This window comes from Piliocolobus tephrosceles, chromosome 13 (genome assembly GCF_002776525.5).
Source record: "Piliocolobus tephrosceles isolate RC106 chromosome 13, ASM277652v3, whole genome shotgun sequence".
NCBI classification, from domain to species: domain Eukaryota; kingdom Metazoa; phylum Chordata; class Mammalia; order Primates; family Cercopithecidae; genus Piliocolobus; species Piliocolobus tephrosceles.
In genome coordinates, this window is record NC_045446.1 from 115,434,746 (window position 1) to 115,448,071 (window position 13,326).

The window sequence follows — 13,326 nt, forward strand, 5'->3', positions numbered from 1 at the left end:
CGGGGTTGGGGAAGGTGTTTGTGTGTCGGGGGTGGGGAGGGTGTTTGGGGGGTTTGGGGAGGGTGTTCGTTGGGGGGGATTGGGGAGAGTGTGGGGGTGTGGGGGGGTGGGGATGGTGTTTGTGTGTGTGGGGGGGTTGGGGAGGGTGTGTGTGTGTATGGGGTTGGGGAGAGGGTGTGTATGTGTGGACGGGGTTGGGGAGGGTGTGTGTGTGTGCATGGGGTTGGGGAGGGGTGTGTGTGTGGACAGGGTTGGGGGGGGGTTGCCAGCCATGCTGTTTCTGTAGTTCATAACCGCACTAGGTGTGTGTGTGGTTGGGGTGTGTGTGGGGCGGGGGGGTTGGGGAGGGTGTGTATTTGTATGTGTGCTGGGTTGGGGAGGGTGTATGTGTCGGGGTTGCGGAGGGGGTGTGTGTGTGTGTGTATGTGGTTGGGGGGGGTGTGTGTGTGGGAACAGGGTTGGGAGGGTGTGTGTGGGTGGGGGGTGGACGGGGTTGGGGAGGGTTGCTGGCCATGCTGTTTCTACAGTTCATAACCTCACTGGTTGTGGCAGGTATGTGTATGTATGGCACTGCCCCCAGGGACCAGGCCTAGAGACTCCGCTTGTTGCAGACACCAGTGGAGCCTATTTCCGCCGGGAAGGATTAGGTAGCAACTACCTAGGTGGTCGTAGCCCCATTGAGGTAAGCTGAGTGGGGTGGGACATGCTGGCAAGGAGACATAGAATAATTGTCATGAAAGAATCAGGCTTTTGGCCAGGCACGGTGGCTCACGCCTGTAATTCAGCATTTTGGGAGGCCAAGGCAGGTGGATCACCTGAGTCCAGGAGTTGGAGACCAGCCTGGCCAACATGGCGAAACCCCATCTCTACTAAAAATACAAAAATTAGCTGGGCATGGTGCTGGGTGTGTGTAATCCCAGCTACTTGGGCTGAGGCAGGAGAATCGCTTGAACCCAGGAGACAGAGGTTGCAATGAACCGAGATCGCGCCATTGCACTCCAACCTGGGCAACAAGAGCAAAACTCCGTCACAAAAAAAAAGAAAAAAAGAAAGAAAAAGAATCAGGCTTTTCTGGGGGGCTGCGTGCTGTGTTAATTGATATTAGAGCCCCCTCCAGATTTGAACTGGGACCATTTCTCCCCATCCCCTATCTGCACAGGGATTGTTAAACAAGTCTGGGTCTGTCCTTGTGTCCCAGGCAATGTAAGCCTTGTCCCCACCTCTCACTCCAGGAGGAAGAACCAGACCCAGAGAACCTGGAAGTGGACCATGATTTCTTCCAGGAGAAGGTGTGGCCCCATTTGGCCCTGAGGGTCCCAGCTTTTGAGACTCTGAAGGTAACTGGCAAGGGCTATTTTTCTTTTTTCTTTTTGGACATTGGATGGGACAGATGACGTTGGTCCCCTCACACCTGTGCACTGTCGTAGTCCCTCCATGTCACAACTGCTAAGGAATTTGTTGGACACATTGCATTCCATAGACCCCTACGCAGTGGGTAGATGGTACTTTGTGCTGACCCCTGACGAGGAGTGAGGATCGAGTGTGGCTGCAGCCTTCCTGAGAACCCCAGTGTTTTGTGCACCCGCAGGTTCAGACAGCCTGGGCCGGCTATTACGACTACAATACTTTTGACCAGAATGGCGTGGTGGGCCCCCACCCACTAGTTGTCAACATGTACTTTGCTACTGGCTTCAGTGGTCACGGGCTCCAGCAGGCCCCTGGCGTTGGGCGAGCTGTGGCAGAGATGATACTGGAGGGCAGCTTCCAGACCATCGACCTGAGCCCCTTCCTCTTCAACCGCTTTTACTTGGGAGAGAAGACCCAGGAGAACAACACCATGTGAGCATGTGTGCTCTGCACTGGCTCCACTGGCTGCCATCCTGGCTGTGTTCACAGCCTTCTCTGCTGCTCCGGTCTTCCCCAGCACTGTGCTGGGCCTTCTTCCCTCACCAGTGTCCTCTCCTCTCAGGCAGGCCATTGCATCCACATGGCTGGGCAGGCACAGGCACTGAGGCCCAGGCCAACAGCAAGTGATGAGCAGAATCCTAGGACTGATCTGTAGCCCATGCTGGTGTCCCCCACCAGGGCAATCCAGCTGGAGGCCTGAGCACCCTGGCCCAGGACTGGCTCCATCCTGGCACTGACCAGGAAAGACTGCCTCTGACCCTCTTAGCAGACAGCCCAGGCATGGGAGCATTCTGGGGCAGCCTGGCTCAGGTTTCTTGATTGTCTGTTTACCCTATCCATCAATCAATACATGTGATTGACTCCTTCCCTCCGGTCTTCTGTCTCTTTTCATTGTACAGCAGGAGCTTTTGAAGCACCCCATTAGCCTTATACCAGGACAGGGAGCTCTTTTACAACAAAACAAAACAAAAAATGAGCACAAACCCACCTTTCATTAGTTAAATCCTTGAGCGGTGCAGTATCACACAGATTATGTGTCCGTAGTCTTAGCAGGAAGATTGGGAATTTGGCGTAAACCATGCCACTGTTTCCATGAACTCAGGTTACTTTTTACCAGATTACTCTGATTTTGTTTAGTGTGCCACCAGGAGTCGCTGTGTGGTTCTTTGCTTTGTATACATGAGCACATCTCTTGCCCAGATAGAATTGAGTTTCATCCCAGGCATAAATGCTCAATTTTAAGAAGAGCTGTGTGCCTACTTTGGTTCTGGAAACCCCATTTATAGCCAGCAAAAATGGCCTTGGATCACAGCCTTCCTGTTCCCAGCAAGCCTCCACAAGCTCCAAGATGGCGGACAGAGTCCTTCTTAGATCCTAGGTGGTAAGTGTCTTGCTTGTAAGCAAGTACCTCCCATTCCTGAGTTCCTGCAGGGAGTTGGTTGTAAAGAAGAGGGATGGGTTTGCCATGTATTCTACCAACATTTATTCAGTCCAACTGTTGGCCAGGCTCAGGGTCACATGTTGAGATATACCAGCAAGCAAAACATAGTCCTGTCTTTGCTGGAACTTTCATAGCCCTGCCCCTCCTAGCCCCTCATCCCTAGATCAAATACAGTGTGACCCCCACAGTGCTGGCATAAGCACACAACACAGACACCTCACGCAGGGTGGGAGTAGGAGGGTGGCAAAGGGGTTTCTCCGTGAAGCTTCTCCAGGGAAGTTGACCTCTGAGCTGAACCTAAAGGATGGACATTGAGTGAAGTGAATGCAAGGTGGCCACGGAAGGATCCAGGCTGAGGGCAAACCATATGAAAAGGCCCAGAGGCAAGAACTAATAAGATTCAGGGATTTGTCCTAGTCCACTTGGGCAGCTATCACAACATATCCTAGAATGGGTAATTTATAAATAATAGAAATGTATTGCTCACAGTTCTAGAGGCTGGGAACTCCAAGATCAAGGCACCAGCAGATTTAATGTCTAGTAAAGGCCTGCTCTCTGCTTCAAAGATGGTACTTTCTCGCTGCATCCTCACATGGCAGAAGGTGTAAGGCAACCTCTTTCAACCTCTTCCAAGAACACTCATCCATTTCATGAGGGTACAGTCCACATGATTTAATCACTTTTCCAAAAGCCCCACCTCTTAACACTATCATATTGGGTATTAGGTTCCAACCTATGACTTTAGGGAGGACACCAACATTCAGACCATAGCAGGATTCAGTGTGACTTTTTCTGCCTGGATCGTGGAGTGCAAGAGGGGGAACCAGAGCCACTGAGGGGTTTTAAACGGGAGCAACACGATCAGATTTTCCTTTGAGAAGAATCACCTGGGTGACCTTGTGGAAAGCAGATGAGGATGTCAAGGCAGTAAGGAGGCCAGATGGAGGCTGTGGTTGCAGTCCGTGTGGCAGAGACAGGGAGTGCCTGAACCATCATGGTTCCCAGGGTGATGCCAGCAACAAGAAGTGGGTTAAGTCGGATGGCCAGGTTTCTGGGTGGAGGTACTGCCCCTCCCAGAGATGAGGAGCACCAGGGAGGAGCGGAGTGAGGGACAGAGTGAGTGGTGCAGTCTGGGGTGTGAATGAGGGGTACCTGTAGGGCATCCCTCAAATAAGGAGTTGGGCTGATTGGCATGGTCCTTGGGGGACAATCTGGGCTACAGATAGAGATGTGGACATCATGGAACAGGATGGCATCACCCCAGAGGGTAGAGTAGTGGACCAAGGAGGGAAGCTGGAGGGACCCCACCAACATTTAAGGGACAAACCACAGAAGGGGACACTGAAGAGGTACCCACAGAGACAGGAGAAAAACCAGTTGAGTGTGGCGTCGTGGAAGCTAAGGAGGAAGTGATCATAGTACCTGCTGGATTCAGTCCCAAGTAGTTCAGTGTTGGCCTCATTCTCGAAGAGCAGTTTCAGTGGAATTTGAGGTCTGGACATTTGCAGAGAAGGAGAAGTGAATGGGAATAGAAACAGCTGGTAAACTGCCCACTCTGCCTCGAAAGCAGCCTTTGGGGTTGGGCGCAGTGGCTTACAGCTATAATCCCACCACTTTGAGAGGCTGAGGTGGGAAGATCACTTGAGCCTACGAGTTCGAGACCAGCCTGGGCAACATGGCAAAATCTGTCTCTACAAAAAATACAAAAATTAGCCGAATGTGGTGGCATGCACCTGTACTCCCAGCTATTAATACTTGGGAGGCTGAGGCAGGAGGATCACTTGAGCCTTGGAGGTTGAGGCTGCAGTGAGCTGTGAGGCACCACTGCACTCCAGCCTGGGTAACAGAGTAAGACCCTGTCTCAAAAACAAAAACAAAACAACAAAAATAGTGGCCTTTGTGGAGAAGGATGAAAGGGAGGGAAGAAATGATGGAGGTGGGCCTTACTAATGGCAGGGGAGGAGATGTGCTACCAGAGAGGTAACAGCAGAAGCCCCTGGGGTTAGGGTGGGGGGCCAGGCCTCAGGCAGAAGGCATAAGAGGAAGAAGGCGGTGCTGAAAGACAGGAAGGAACTTGCCAGGGATATGGAGGAGGGACAAGTCCACATCCGGGTTGACCTGTGAGACTCCCCTAGGTGCCAGGCAGCTGCTCCCCTCCCTTCAGCACGGACATTCCAGTCTCAGGGTGAAAGGGAAAAGGCCTTCAAGTGGTTCTCACCCAGAAGCTGCTCCCCTCCACACAGTGAGTACTCTGTTTATTAAGAAGCACTGAGACCTGTAATCCCAGCACTTTGGGAGGCGGAGGTGGGCAGATCACTTGAGGTCGGGAGTTTGAGACCAGCCTCACCAAATGGAGAAACCCCATCTCTAGTAAAACAAAATTAGCTGGGCATAGTGGTGCATGCCTGTAATCCCAGCTACTCAGGAGGCAGAGGCAGGAGCATTGCTTGAACCCTGGAGGCGGAGGTTGCAGTGAGGCGAGATTGCACCATTGCACTCCAGCCTGGCCAACAAGAACGAAACTCCATCTGGAAAAAAAAAAAAAAAGCACTGAGCAACTCCCCTGTCCTCCCACAGGGCTCTACTTCCCCACTGAGCTGTGCAGAGCTGGGACCAAGCCTTCTTCATCCTTGCCCGACACTCAGCTGTCCCAACGCTTGGCCCATACTTGGCTACTTGGCGCAGTCAAGTCCTGTTTATCTGAGTGTTCCTCAAGTGTCCCTCTGCTCTGGCTGGAGCCTGAAGAACCATCCCTGGCCTAGGGGAATTTTTACTTTAAAATGGGAGCTAAGCAGCCAGAGCACAGGCTCTTTACAATGAAAAGCACTACTGCCTTTGAGGGTTGGAGGTGGGAACGGCTGGGTTAAGCAAAGCTTTCCTGAATAAGCTGCAAAAATGGGCCTTGATCCCTTTGTAGTTCATAAGCATGATATTTGGGTATTCACGCACATGTGTGAGATGTGCCTCCCTTAAACCTTGTTAAGGGTTGTTACCTATGTGATGTGAAAAAAAAAAAGAAAAAGGAAACAAACAAAAAAAATAGGCCTTGCTAGAAGAAGGGCGTTTTGCAGAGCAGAGTTGGGCAAAAGGAGGGCCCTGGGTGGAGGTATACTTGGTAGAGTCAAAGCAAACTGGGCATTTGGGTGCAGGGCCAGGTGCCTGATCTACTTTATGTAGACTCATCTAATCCTTGCAAGAACACCAGTGTTCCGTCTCTCCAAGCTTCATGTCTCCATAATTTGATGAGGGAAGCAAGCCTAGAAAAGTCGCGTGACTTCACCAACGCCACACAACTAGTAAATGATGAGCGCTGGTTGTGAACCCAGGCAGTTGACTCCAGAGCCCTCCCAGGATGGGCAGCTCATCCGCTTTGGCAGGCTGGTGAGAAAAGGAGGAAATCAGACTGGAGGGGGAGACCATGAATCTTACGTGGCCTAATTAAACTACCTCCACCCTCCAGCATTTCGTGCACAAAGTTTGAGGACAGTGTTTTCCAAACTGGCATGCCCTGTAGCAAGACGCGCAGGAAGACATTCACATTTCTTGTAGACTGAAACAAGGGTGGGGAATGCTCCGTTCCCTTCTCCCCAAGGTGCTTCACAGCGTTCACCAACATCTGAAGAGCTCTAAGAAGTGGGAGGCAAAGGCATCTCTTGCACCCAGGACTTCCAAGCATCTTGCCTACACCAAGCTGTTTGCAGCGGCTCTGCAGCATCCTGCAGCGCTGTTCATAACGCCCGTGTGGGGTCACTGCTTAGAGGAGCAAAGAAAGCACTTTGGCATGAGACGGTGTTTCCATCCCCATCGGCATCAACCAGTGCCTCGGACAGGAGCTGGCGGCCGCTGCGGCCTGCCTTCCCAGCTGCTGCCCGGGTCTGCCCCTCCTACACTGCAGCCCCGTACACCCCTCGCTGTGTGTGACCTTTGGAAAAGTCGTTCCATCTCTCCAAGCTTCATGTTTCTCCACTGTGTAAAAGGAAAAAGGTACGAACACGCCCCTTGCAGGGTGTTAGATGGATTAAATGGGTGGAATAGGGTGTTTTTTTTTTTCCTTCTCCCCCACCTAGAACAAAACCCAGGCTTTAGGTTGTCACGGTGGACGCCGGGGAACCCTGGCCAGAGGCTCGTCTCCGAGTTGCTGCGGACCGCCCCGATGCAGCTAGCGTAGAGGACGGGCACCCGGAGTCATACAGAAGCCAGGCTGGCCGGGGCTCAGGCTGCGGTGGACACAGGGACTGCCCCGGCCCGCGTCTCCCGCAGCCCGATCGTGCCCGAGCGCCTCCCGGGTCTGGACGGGGCCGGGCTGCGTGGGAGGGGCGGTGCGGCGGGCGGCGCTTCCGGGGAGCGGGGCCTGCGCGCTGCTCTTCCCCGGGGAGCCCGCGCAGCCCGCGTCGCGGCTGGGCCCGCGCACAGGTGAGCCCGGGGCGGGGTCGCGGGGGACCGGGAGGCGCAGCGGGACTCCGTGGGGTGGGCGGGGCGGAGCGCGGCCGGCCTGGGCCCCGGAGTCCCGGCCCCACCGAGAGCCGCGGGGGTCCGCGCCGCCTCCAGCCCGGCCTTGCCCTGCTGGCGGCACATCCGCTTCCCTTCGCCTTCACCTTTTTGGCACCCGCAACACGCAAGCGGCATGAAAGAGCCCCCGGAGGAGGCTGTCACCTTTTCTGTCGCAAAGAAGCTGGCGCGGGGCGGCTCCCCTTTCGCTTGCCTCGCTGGAAGAGCCTGGCGGTCAGTGCGTTGTGGATGTCGTTTCTGTTCACATTCTTCTCTGCTCCGGTCACAGCCTCTTCCTCTGCTCTTCGGGTTGTCATTGTGGCAGTGATTCAGCAAGTGCGTAACATTAGTTAGGGTTAGGGACCTATCGAGGCATTACACCACAGTCATTTAATGAGCAGCTCCACACGGGCTGGGCAGCCACTGTGCCAACGACTAGGGGGACTGCGGTGGACCAGCCAGATCCAGTTCTCTGGTCCCCAGGGGACAGACAGGTACGTTAGAATCACAGCACACCCTAGAAGTGCAACCGAAAGGGGGAAGTGTGGAAAACTCCCGCTGAAACACCAAACCTAGGGGACACCAGGGTCAGGAATGACTCAAGAGGGAACCACATCACCTTATTTTTCAGATTTAAGAGTTGATATATAGGCACACAAATCACAAGTGTACAGCTCAACCATTTTCCGTAACACGCACATTTCCTGATTCAGAGCAATAAAGAAAACATTACTACATCCCTGGCTTTTAACGCCATAAAATAGGGTTGCCTGTTTTGGATTTTCCATCCATGGAATCATACGTCATGTACTATTTTTTTTTTTTTTTTTTTTTTTTTGTGAGATGTATTTTCGCTTTTGTCATCCAGGCTGGAGTGCAGTGGCGCAATCTCGGCTCACTGCAACCTCTGCCTCGCCGGTTCAAGCAATTCTCCTGCCTCAGCTTCCCAAGTAGCTGGGATTACAGGCGCTTGTCACCACGCCCGGCTAACTTGCATTTTCAGTAGCGACGGGTTTGTACCATATTGGCCAGGGTGGTCTCGAACTCCTGAACTCAGGTGATCTGCCTGCCTCAGCCTTCCAAAGTGCTGGGATTGTACAGGCATGAGCCACTGAGCCCGGACCTTCATGTACTCTTATGTGCGAGACATCTGACATTCAGTATGTTTTGTGATATTCACCCATGTTTAGTTAGCAGTTTATTCTTGTTGGTGTATAATATTCCACTGTATGGCTAGACCACAATTTATCCACTCTACCGGACACGGGTTGATGGACAGTCGTTTCCACTGTGGGGTTATTTTGTATCTTGCTGCTACAGACATTCTTGTGTTTTTGGTAAACATCTGTAAGCAGGCCGGGCACAGTGGCTCATGCCTGTAATCCTAGCACTTTGGGAGGCCAAGGCAGGCGGATCATAAGGTCAAGAGTTCGAGACCAGCCTGGCCAATATGGTGAAACCCCGTCTCTACTAAAAATACAAAAATTAGCCAGGCATGGTGGTGGGTGCCGGTAGTCCCAGCTATTCAGGAGGCTGAGGCAGGAGAATTGCTTGAACCCAGGAGGCAGTGGTTGCAGTGAGCCGAGATCACACCACTGCACTCCATCTTGGGTGACAGAGGGAGACTCCGTCTCAAAAAAAAAAAAAAAAAAAAAAATAAAAAAAAAAAATTTTTAAAAAAAATCTGTAAAAAAAAAAAAAAAAATCTGTAAGCACTGATGTATGAGTATATTCCTAGGACTGAAATTGCTGATGTGTGTATGCTTATCTTTAATCTATGGTGCCAAACACTTCTCCGAAGTAGTTGTATGGTTTACATGCCCACCGGCAGTGTTGGAGTTCCCATTCCTGCACACTCTTACCACTACTTGGTAGTCGTTTTCTCTGTAGCCATTTGGTTGAGTGCCCAGCAGTGATGCATTGAGGTTTTACTTTGCACTTCTCTGATGACTAACGAACTGTTTTTATGTCTATTGCTCATTTGAATATTCTTTTTGTGAAGTGCCTGCTCAATTCTTCTGCTCATTTTTCTGTCGTCTTACTAGTTCCATTGAATTCTTGAAATATTTGTGATATAAGACATTTATTGGATGTGTGTGTGTGTGTGTGTGTGTATATATATATATATTTTTTTTTTTTTTTTCTTGAGACGGAGTCTCACTCTGTCACCCAGGCTGAAGCGTAATGGCGCGGTCTCAGGCTCACTGCAACCTCTGCCTCCTGGGTTCAAACGATTCTCCTGCTTCAGCCTCCTGAGTAGCTGGGATTACAGGCACCCTCCACCATGCCCAGCTAATTTTTGTATTTTTAGTAAAGAGGGGGTTTCACCATGTTGGTGGGGCTGCTCTCAAACTCCTGATCTCGTAATCCACCCGCCTGGGCCTCCCAAAGTGCTGGGGTTACAGGTGTGAGCCACTGCGCCTGGCCCTGGATATATATTTTTAAACATTTTCTCCCTTGGGAGATTGCCTTTTCACTCTCCTATTTATGTCTTTTGATGAACAGAAGTTATTCATTCTAATGTTTTTTATTTTACCATTTTCCCCCTTATAGTTGTATTATTTGAGTCTAGTTTTTAAAAAATCTTCCCTAGGAGGAAGACTCAGATAAAAGTAAAACTAAAGCTGGGCGTGGTGGCTCACGCCTGTAATCCCAGCACTTTGGGAGGCTGAGGGAGGTGGATCACTTGAGGTCAGGAGTTAGACCAGCTTGGCCAACAAAGGAAGATCCTGTCTGTACCAAAAACAAACAAAAAAAAAAAAAATGAAAAAAATAAATTAGGTAGGGGTGGTGGCTCACGTCTATAATTCCAGCTACTCTAGAGGTTGAGATGGAAGACTGCTTGAGCCTTGGAGGGTGAGGCTGCAGTGAGCTGTAATCACAACACTGCACTCCAGCCTGGGTGACAGAGCAAGACCCTGTCTGAAAAAGAAAAATAGGTCAGACACGGTGGCTCATGCCTGTATGCAATCCCAGCACTTTGGGAGGTTGAGGTGGGCCAATCACTTGAGGTCATGAGTTCCAGACCAGCCTGGCCAACATGGTGAAATCCCACGTCTACTAAAAATATAAAAATTAGCTGGATGTGGTGGCGAGCACCTGTAGTCCCAGCTACTCAGGAGGCTGAGGCACAAGAATCACTTGAACCCAGGAGGCAGAGGTTGCAGTGAGCTGAGATTCCACAACTGCACTCCAGCCTGGGTAATGGAGTGAGTCTGTCTGAAAAAAAGAAAGAAAGTCCCACGTGTGAACACAGGGGCCACCCTAGATCTGCACCATAGTCTCCAAACCTCTTTGAGAACACTGTTTTGTGTCTATCAAGCTATAAATGAATTATATTCAGGACTTTAAGTGACATTGTCCTACAAACCGGAATTAATCCTACCCAAATGTTTTAGCAAGTGATTGAGAACAAAACAGCCTTTGAAATCAAAATTCTTTTAAATGTAAAGTCAGGTGAAGATGGTAATTTATTTATTTAAATATATAAAAACTGTTTCAAACAATTTGAACCTTTAAACAGACCAGTTTTTAGCACTCTACTGAAATCCAATACTTTCTCCATTCATTGGCCTGATCTAATCAGACACAGTGTAGTAGTTTCCTATTGCTGCTGTAACAAATTGCCACAAACTTAGTGGCCTCAAACAACACACGTTGATTATCCTACCGTTCTAAGATGGCCATCAGCAAGGCCGTGCTCCTTCTGAAGCCTCCAGGAAAGAAACCACGGACTTGCCTTTTCCAGCTTCTAGAGGCCACCTACATCCTACAGGCACCTGCTTCCCTCAGCACAGCTCTTTCGTCTGCCTCAGACCTTCCTGCCTGCCTCTTGAAAGGATCTTTGTGGTTACATTAGGCTCACCTGGGCAATCCAGGCACCCCCTCCCCATCTCAAGGTTCTTTTTTTTTTTTTTGAGACAGAGTCTGGCTCTGTCGCCCAGGCTGGAGTGCAGTGATTAAGGCTCTTAATCACAACTGCCAAATCCCCTTTTGCCATGGAAGGTAACATATTCTCAGTTCCGGGGAGTAGGATGTGGGCCTCTTTGTGGGCCACTATTCTGTTTACCCCAGATAGTGATTCCTGCTTAACAGAAATCGAATATGAACTCTAAGAGATACAGATTCTAAGTATATGCCTTCACAGACTTCAGTACATTTCCTATATAATAGAAATTGGAGACCAGTTTGATATTGGATACTAAATACACTTTGGATTTTTTTTTTTTTTTTTTTTTTTTTGAGACTTGACTCTTGCTCTGTCGCCCAGGCTGGAGTGCAGTGACACAATCTCGGCTCACTGCAACCTCCACCTCCCAGGTTCAAGCGATTCTCCTGCCTCAGCCTCCCGAGTAGCTGCGATTACTGGCGCGCACCGCCACACCTAGCTAATTTTTGTGTTTTTAGTAGAGATGGCATTTCACCATGTTGGCCAGGCTGATCTCAAACTCCTGACCTTGTGATCCACCCACCTCAGCCTCCCAAAGTGCTGGGATTACAGGTGTGAGCCACTGTGCCCTGGCCCACTTTGGGTTTTATACAGCAAAACTCCATAGTGTTTCCTTTACATCAATTTCTGCACATAATATTGGAAAAGCATTCTAGAAAGCACTAAAGGTATTGTGTTACTTCTTTTCTGAAGAAATTCTTTAGTAATTTTATTTTTTTGAGATCGAGTCTCACTCAATCACTCAGGCTGGAGTGCAGTGGCGTGATCTCGGCTCACCGTAGCCTCCGCCTCCCAGGTTCAAGGGATTCTCCAGCCTCAGCCACCAAGTAGCTAGGATTACAGGTATATGACACCATGCCCGGCTAATTTTTGTATTTTTAGTAGAGACAGGATTTTGACATGTTGGCCAGGCTGGTCTGGAACTCCTGAGCTCACATGATCTGCCCACCTCGGCCTCCCAAAGTGCTGGGATTACAGGCATGAGCCACCATGCCTGGCCTCTTTACTAATTTTCTATCAAGTCTTTGTTCTTACAAAGTGGGCATTTTCGGTATGATTCTACTTTATGAATTTTTTCAAATAAAAAAAAAGCAACTGCATATTATACTACACAGCAAATCAGAGAATAGGCAGAGCTAGTGAGTAGAGCTTCCAGTTGGGTATTTGGGTTCATTATCTTACCTACTTGTCAACCACATCTCAAGATATGATGACAGTTACCAGGTCTTAGAAACATTAACACCTGTTTATGTTTCTGAAAGAAACTGAAAGAACTGAAAAGGAACAAGGAAGGTGCATGGCATCTCGGATTCCAGGAAGTAGGCAGTGTGTATGGTTACTGGAATTTACCTGCCATCTTGCTCAGTTATCCTGTCAAAGGTGCTGTTATTTTTCTTCAAATGTTTCCATAGTGTTTCTCATGAGGGCTTGTACCACCCCACTTCTAGCGGCACAGACTGCTGGACAGCTGGATTTCTTCTTAACCAAGCAATGGAAAAGCAATTTCCCCAAATCAGCATGTGTTGCCAAAAGGGCAAGTCATTTTATAAAATGAGAAACTGAAACTTTTAAATCTACATATATTAAGTAGATTAACATATTATGCTAATTTTTAACCTTTAGAATATTTAGAAATCAAATGATGCTTTAGTTTACAAGTGCACCAAGCCCAAATAATGAATATTAAAACAGAATTGAAAAAATATTTAAATAATGCAAAAACCAACTGACATCATGTCTACTACTGGGGGCAAAAAGGCATTCTGAGTGGCCCCAGCTGCAGCCTGCCACTTAGGCTGTCTGAAATCCAAGCGTATTAGGAAAGAAAAGAAACTCATACATGTCAGTCAACTTCCAGTGCCTTTTTGGTGGCTTCACATTTAGCTGTGTTGCTTTTTCAGATGTCTTCTCTGTTTCCTGGACCCATTCCAACTCTTCACTCTGCCTCCTTTGCTGCTATGGTTTAAGTTCTACTTCTTTTTTGAACTTTGATATATGTTCACAAATCCTCAGCATCCCTTGTCTTCTATGCATCAGTGAA

At 49.5% G+C, this 13,326-nt stretch overlaps 3 protein-coding genes and 1 pseudogene across 15 annotated transcripts in view; 3 read left to right on the forward strand and 1 right to left on the reverse strand.

Annotated features, from left to right (window-relative positions):
• Positions 1 to 2,279, forward strand: part of FOXRED1 (FAD dependent oxidoreductase domain containing 1) — a 10,318-nt gene extending 8,039 nt beyond the window's left edge. The window contains exons 9-11 of the mRNA XM_023208598.1: positions 553 to 682; positions 1,233 to 1,337; positions 1,589 to 2,279. Of these exons, the coding sequence (XP_023064366.1) occupies positions 553 to 682; positions 1,233 to 1,337; positions 1,589 to 1,843 (490 nt within the window). The 3' untranslated portion in view covers positions 1,844 to 2,279. The remainder of the gene's footprint in view (positions 1 to 552; positions 683 to 1,232; positions 1,338 to 1,588) is intronic.
• LOC111540314 overlaps positions 2,143 to 13,326 on the reverse strand; it is a 14,162-nt gene continuing 2,978 nt past the window's right edge. The window contains exons 1-4 of one of the 5 annotated variants that reach the window (XR_002730933.2): positions 5,124 to 5,136; positions 4,271 to 4,342; positions 3,336 to 3,832; positions 2,143 to 3,145 (exon numbers count right to left, since the gene is read on the reverse strand). Coding sequence is in view for 1 of the 5 variants with exons in the window: in XM_023208610.3 (XP_023064378.1) it covers positions 3,066 to 3,145; positions 3,736 to 4,064; positions 4,271 to 4,342; positions 7,502 to 7,653 (633 nt within the window). In the remaining 4 variants the exon portion in view is untranslated. Of the gene's footprint in view, positions 3,146 to 3,335; positions 4,065 to 4,270; positions 4,343 to 5,123; positions 5,137 to 5,317; positions 5,377 to 7,501; positions 8,169 to 13,326 lie in introns of those variants that run through there. The other 4 variants (XM_023208610.3, XR_002730934.2, XR_002730936.2 and 1 more) reach the window with 4 other exon arrangements.
• On the forward strand, positions 5,754 to 5,851 carry LOC111540388 (annotated as a pseudogene).
• TIRAP (TIR domain containing adaptor protein) overlaps positions 7,007 to 13,326 on the forward strand; it is an 11,776-nt gene continuing 5,456 nt past the window's right edge. For 3 of the 9 annotated variants that reach the window (XM_023208600.3, XM_023208602.3, XM_023208603.3), the window contains exon 1: positions 7,042 to 7,261. The gene's annotated coding sequence lies outside the window, so the exon portion shown is untranslated. The other 6 variants (XM_031936670.1, XM_023208609.3, XR_004229248.1 and 3 more) reach the window with 5 other exon arrangements.